Here is a 6,981-nt window from a genome sequence, read left to right as displayed (position 1 = left end):
CTTCTCCCATTCTGCTATTATCCATCATGCCTTGGTCATGCATAGTCACACGATTGCAGTTGGTTGCCAGTTCGTTTTATTGACATAAAACTTACATATAACAAATAGTATACGTACAGGCACTATACGAGTTTTAAAGTTTTAAACTTTTTGAACTCCTAAAAGAAAATACAACTTTAGCTCCGTACTGCAGATCTCTTTAAATTGCAAACTCCAACAATTCCCAATGGGACAGTATTGATTCAATGTCAAGCTGGCAAGTGCCCTCTCTCATTGTTTTTGAGCTTAACAAATGTTTGCAAACTTCATTTATGTAGAGGAAAAAATAAATAAACACTATTCACGATTGGTTGGTCCATTATTTATTTATGCCAAGTGTCTCATAGTGTTTGGCCAGGATTGCATGTTTTGCCCTCAGAACCAGCATTCCACTACACTGCTTATAGGGTCGTATCGAACATCACCTGCGATAAAGAAAAAAAGTTCAAAAATTTTAGAAAAAAATAGATATATACTTCAATTTACTGTGTTAAGTGTTTGCAGACGTGTTTTCAAAGCAGAATGCTTTCCACAAAACTGCATCTTTAGCCACAACACTACAGAAATGTGAAGTTTACAAAAATTTCTGTCATCTTTTTTTCTAATAAACAAGTCTGGCCACCTATTCTGTGTACAGGTAACGTTGTTCATAGTGGAAGTGGTACAATGTTCCGTGCTTTATAAGGTATTAAAGAGAAAATCCTTAGTTACGAACAAATGACCATCCCTTTGGATTTGCGAACATTGTGTACTATCAGTGTAGGCGGTCAGTTTTCATGGCTTAAAAATCCATTACCGTTCCACTGTTATCCTGATCTTCTTCGCCTTCGGTATCACGATTTCTGGGCACCTCTCTCTTAAACGTAGCAAAAAAGGAGCACATTAATGTGGGTTAAAAATATATCACATCTCAGTCCCATTTAGTACGTACATGTTTATTTTTACATGCTATGAGTGCACATGCCATCAAATCAGTTTTACCTCTTGTGTAAACATCTTGATCCTCCTTTGTCGCACCTGGAGAAGGTAGTAACAAAAGACACAGCAACACTACATACCAACGCTTCATTTTAAAACGCAAGGAAGCAAAGACCAATTCTAACAATCATAACATATAACATGCTTCATGTACAATGTACTCTACCACTATGAGAATTTTTCTCTTGTTTTGACCTAGCATGTTGCTTAATTGCTTCGATAGTGTCTCATTCAAGAATTACCTCCTCAGAGTCTACCACCGTTTCTTCCAGAGTCACTTCAGCAGACTCACCACCAGCATCATCATCCTACAGTGACAAACATTGAACAGTTGCTTTTAAAATTTTTGAGGTGGCTTGATGCATCACTGACATTTCAGAGACTTTCGTGGATTAAGACGTGAACCACCCAATCTTCTTCAATCCTTTCCCTCCTAAGGGTGACTTAATAGATTTTACTCTTGCTAACGCCAGACGATTTTACTCGTCAAATGGAGGGTAATGTATCTAAGTTTTATATGATTGGGTATTTTACAACAAACAACCTTTCGATCTTTCCTGTTTATTTTGAAAATTCAAATTATTTTAATTTGACCTTGAAGAGATTATTTGTTCCTTTCTACAAGTTTTACAACCAACACGACAATATTCCTTTTTTTTCCATTAATGACACTCAGATCGAGTTGCTTAAAGTCGATATCAACAAAAGGCATACGTAATTGATAATTACGGGACACAGTTAATCAGTGAAGCAGTGCTCTCCCTTCTACATTATGCGCACGTGACAATTATTTTACTTACAGTCTGTTTGACTTGTTTTCTTCTATCTTCCAGTTCCTAGGTTGAAAGCAAAGTATGTTGTTATCGCAGCTGCACTTTCAGCAGCTGGGGGATTTTTATGATACCGGAATAATAGTAAAAAAGTCAATCCTCATTCAAACCACCTTTAGAATTTTGTACTGTACATCTATGTCATATCACACTGACTAACCGCCAACTGCAGCTCTTGTTCTTGGGTCCTTTTCAGTTCCCTATTGGTCCTGAGAATATCTCTGTGATACAATAACACATTAAAATGCTTCAATTGAAATTGGACATCAAATCATTCGTGCACTCCAGCTCTGTCTGAAGTGAGCGCATGTCACCATCTAATAAAAAAGTAATGGACCAACCAAAAATCATGACTACATGTATCTGCTGAATGATAAATCCCAGATCTGAAATTTGAAAAGGTAATTCAATTTTCTTACCTCTGTGCACGGAGGGCCTCAACAGCTTCGATTGCATCAATCACTGCCCTCCTCAGGTCTGGGATGCCAGGCTGCTCTAGCTCATGTCCTATAATAGTAGGTAAGGTTACAAGTTCAATGATTTAAACCTCATGTTAAATAGGTTAGAAAATCAAGCAAGGATTCATTTAGACCATACAGTCCTTAAATTTGTCAATTTTCAAATTAAATAACTTTTGTTCCAACTATAATGCTAATACCCCACTAGGTGAGAGAACTTGTGCGATCTTTTGTAATTTCACATGTTGAAACTATCAAAGTCAAATCATTCACAGACAGCAAATAAAACTCTGACTTTCCTAAATGTATGTCCACTAAAAGAAAATAAAAGAAATGCATCTAACTTTCGGTGGCTGGCGTAACAGGTAAAGGACCAAATAGATACATGTACCCTTTGCCAGTAACAGGTGAAGAAACCATTACTATCCAAGGGTTGTTTTGTTTGCATGTTTACTTGCTTTACTGTCCTGTTTTTGTTGTTTTCTACAGTTTAATTCATTTCATAGCAGTGTACAGGTCATATACCTGCTAAAAAGGCTCCATCGACCATCTTTATTGAGGACATCATTGGTTGCAGAAGCCTCACCTCAATGTCATCCACCTTCGATGTATTCTTGTTACCACACACTAGAGAGAGACAAAAAATTAATTTAAATTAAAGCCTGTATTAAATGCATTCAGATACCACTCATCTGCATCTGAAAAGGAAATGTCACTGTACACCTACATTTAACTCATGTCATTCCGACTTAAGAATTCTAAGTTGTTATACTCACGTTCTCTGTCAAACTGTGACCCGACGAGGGCCACATGAATGTGGCACTTATTCATTATGTCAGCACAGTCTGACTCCATGATATTTCTGCAAAATGATTGTAAAATATGAATAACGCTTACATTGCCTAAAATTAGTTCAAATGGAAGATACCAACTGTCTATAACTTGCAAATTGCCATTCATATCAACATCCACTTAAGAAAATTTGAAACCATGAAACCATTACAAGCCATTGTATGCCACATGTTTGGGTCGGGGCGTACCTTAAAATATTGATCGCTCTGTCTGTCAGAGTGTACCTGATTATACAGACAGGAGCCAAATCTAAGTAACTCTGCAGCCGCACCTGCCAAGTATAATGTATTTCAATGTTAAAATATATCCTTGTATAGAGTGCTATTCTAAACAAACTACTCATCCCAGCACTTAAGACTAATGTACAACTTCATGCATTCAGTTTCCTGCATTTGGTTTTGTTTTTTTTTTTAATTTTCGCCTTTTTGTTATTGTCACATGAGTTAAGCAGGTAGAAAAGTCTTTATTTACATGCAACAAAGGGTAACACGAAATAACAATAATGATATCATTTTCAGAAATTTGTATACCTCAGTTGGATTAAGACAGATTACTGACAATGCTTGTGGGACCCCCTTGGCCTTCAAAAAGCATTGCCACAGTCTGACATCAAATTGTGGACCACTAGTGCAATCTGAAAGAGGTGACAAGTTCATTCTGCATGAATAATCTATGCATTGCATGTAAGGTTACAACTGTTGTCAAGTGTTTGTTAAACAGGGCAAGATGTCTTGAAAGTGGACCATCCACCAATTCCAAGATGAGGGGGGGGGGGGGGGGAGGGGGAAATGCCAGTAATTAATTTTTTCGAGTTTCTCTTTCAGGTGAGTCATTAGCCTCTCCTCTCTCCGTGATAAATTAAGGGCAACTGGGTTGGCACCGGAGTGAGAGAGCCCGCCTGCCACCACTATGGCCCTGGTTTGATTCCCAAACTCTGCATCATAATGCCTGTTTTCCATGTTATCGTTATGGTCACCATGATCATTCCTAAGGTTGTTCCATTTAAACAATTATCCGTCAGGGTTACAATTTTCAAAATATGTGAAGAAAAAGTTGAAATGTTGTAAAACTCAATTTTTTTTTTATTAATGGGTACATGTACTAAACATATTAAATTAGAGGTTTTCAAATTATGACACAAGTTCAGTTGATCTTAAACATCTGGATATCATTATCCAGGCCTGTCACTAATTTTTTAAGTAGGCCGGGATTTACACAAAATAGCCGGGGATTCGAGTTGCTGTAGTGAGGTCAACAGGCTGGTATTATATCAAAGTAGCTGGGGATATACCTGAAAATATGTGCAGAAAACCCCCAGTCCCCAGCCGTTTATGACAGGCTGCTTTGATTATTGGTAGAATGCATTGTAATGACCAAATATGTTTGCAATGTAATTATTCTTTAAATAGTCATAACTTTGTACAGAGTATAACATATTTTGGACCTACCAGTTTCGGTTGCAACCAGATGATCCTTCATTTCTTCCATTGTGCCCACTGAAAAGAGAAAAGAGAAAATAAATTCAAAATATAACTCAGAGTTCTAAAGGGGTCATGAGAATCTAGATTCAAAGGTTGCAGTAAATTAAAAACCCAACAATACATGTATGTTAGAGTGATCGAAAGAATACTAATAATTAATTGCAGATCTATGTGCATTAAATAGAACAAGTAACAAGAAACTTTCAAGGGTATGAGGAATCAGAGGCAATACATTCACATCTCACACCCAGACATGAAGGAGGCCAGTTCCACGCCCCGGCAAAGACATTGATCAGCCAAAATAACTATTATTTTATAACTTTTTTAACAAACTAGTCCATGGGGTAGTGGAGTCAAAAATATGGTGGCCAAATGGTGACATTTGGTAGCCAAGCATTGATTGCCTTTCAAGGCTAATATTGTGATTACCAAGCTTAAATCTGAGAATTATTTTCAATTCTTTTTTGGAGAAACCTAACTTGAAACTGTTTGAATTTCTCTTCATCCCTACTATACCCTACTATACTAGCTCAAACCAAGGTTTTACTAGTCCTGGGCTAGTGGGTTACCACTAAGGTCGAGCACTGAAACCACTCTAAGGTTCACCATTGTTTACTGTAGGTACAAAGAAGAATACTGCAAAAACTAAATAAAATAATAAATGATAGTAAAATGAGAGTGTACATGTGATAATAAATATTATTGTAACCTTCAGATGCACTCAGATGTATTTACCACCTGTTAGCATTGCTTAAATGTTTTTTCTTTTTTTGTCTGTTTTGCTGCCGCTTTGGCTAATTATTAATTATTGAATATTTTTCTATTTAATGTTATTTCGAAGTGAGCCCTCTTGATGAGTTATTTTTCTCTTAGGGCAAACTTCGCCATTAAAATATGTTTAAATAAAAAAAGATGCACTTTGGCACATCCCTGGTTTTACCACTGAGCCAGATTTTGCAACTGAGCCTGTCAATGAAAAACACAACATAACACAAAAAGCATTAACTAATAATTATTTAGAAAAGCTGTTTTGGTTCAAAGCTTGTAATTAATGGCATCTCTCTATCACCACTCTAGGAGCAAAATCAGTGTTCTGGTCAACAAGTGAGGGCAGTCAGTCAATAACTAGATATCTTTCAAGAAAATTAAATAAATTTACTAAATAAATCAACAACACAACAAAAATTGAAAATTAAATCACGGAATAGCTCTTTATGTATTACCATATAGTGTTAAAACAAATGCTTCTGCAGCATTCTTCTGACATCCTGAAAGCAATAAAACACAGGGAAACCACTGTATCAAAATTGATGCTCAAAACTATAATCTCAAGAGAATGCACTTCAACGCATGAACAATGTACATGTCGAAGACTAATATTGGTGAAAACCACATATCAGTTTGCAGTTTTCCATTAAAAAAAAAAATGGAGCCTTACACCACAAATCACGTGCATTATTTACAGGCCACTTGGTCTGGATTCATACTTCAATACCTTACGTAGCAAATTCTTTCCATGGCACGCTGCCATCCTGTACTGAAGTACAATGTAGGGACTTATAGATAGTAACGAAAGTGGAAATGAAACATCGCTAACAATCGCGATATTATAGATATTCTTGAAAACTATTGCAATACTATTGCAATGGTACCCCCACTATCGCAATACTATCTCAATATCCATGTAACCTATTTCAATACAATAACAATTGTTAAAATTTCCTCAATAGTCACCCCTGTGGTTTTGCAAATTTTAAAAATTGTATTATTCACCATTCTCACCTGTTTGATGAGAAAGTGGAGTGGATGTAGATACTGGTGAATGCACTGCTACCACATCATCATCACTGTCTGAATTAACTGCATAAGAAACATTCATACAACCACACTGTTAAGCCTGATTCTACACCTGTTCAGTGGTGACATGACAGGATGTTAATAGCATTTTGGCTAGTGTTTGGCAATATTGATGTGAATGTCCATAAAAAACGAAGGATTTCTAACTTATATTCAATGTTTTCCTATTCCGGAATACGGGCAATCGAACGCACCCTAAGAAAGAACGTTCGACTCTGGAGTAACAAATAAGGCATATTTCATTTTGGAAAGGTAGAGGTCTGGGAATGACTATGACTACATTTGCAGAGATATCATATACTTTGTGAGTTTACTTCATTTTGTGTCCACCTTGTGACATCACAAGTTTTTTAATCTGCATAAACCAAAATCTTGAATAACTCAGCTCAAGAACACTATGACAATAAAATAAACGCCATTCTTCATTAATTTGAATAAGGTAATCTTCATATACACTTAAAAAACCTATTTTGAATCATACAGAGC

General features: G+C 36.3%; 1 protein-coding gene across 1 annotated transcript; it reads right to left on the bottom strand.

Annotated features, from left to right (window-relative positions):
- Positions 1-40: 40 nt before the first annotated feature.
- On the bottom strand, positions 41-5,353 carry LOC138002239 (uncharacterized). Its single transcript, XM_068848313.1, has 13 exons — positions 5,348-5,353; positions 4,606-4,653; positions 3,688-3,791; positions 3,346-3,428; positions 3,082-3,167; positions 2,831-2,932; positions 2,267-2,354; positions 2,008-2,068; positions 1,818-1,853; positions 1,260-1,325; positions 1,021-1,056; positions 836-895; positions 41-464 (listed from the first exon to the last, which is right to left on the bottom strand). The coding sequence occupies exons 2-13, from the start codon at positions 4,643-4,645 to the stop codon at positions 441-443; spliced, it is 786 nt and encodes a 261-aa protein (XP_068704414.1). The 5' UTR covers positions 4,646-4,653; positions 5,348-5,353; the 3' UTR covers positions 41-440.
- Between the last annotated feature and the right edge of the window lie 1,628 nt (positions 5,354-6,981).

The sequence above is a fragment of the Montipora foliosa genome, chromosome 5 (assembly GCF_036669935.1).
Source record: "Montipora foliosa isolate CH-2021 chromosome 5, ASM3666993v2, whole genome shotgun sequence".
NCBI lineage: Eukaryota > Metazoa > Cnidaria > Anthozoa > Scleractinia > Acroporidae > Montipora > Montipora foliosa.
Note: the sequence above shows the minus strand (reverse complement) of the source record. Positions and strands in the feature narration are given on the sequence as shown.

Coding starts and splice junctions, on each gene's coding strand:
- LOC138002239 (XM_068848313.1), bottom strand. CDS start 4,645: ATGGAAGAAATGAAGGATCATCTGGTTGCAACCGAAACTG. Junction 1,326..1,817: donor GAAAACAAGTCAAACAGACT/GTAAGTAAAATA, acceptor TTGTCACTGTAG/GATGATGATGCTGGTGGTGA. Junction 1,057..1,259: donor CGGTGGTAGACTCTGAGGAG/GTAATTCTTGAA, acceptor TACCTTCTCCAG/GTGCGACAAAGGAGGATCAA.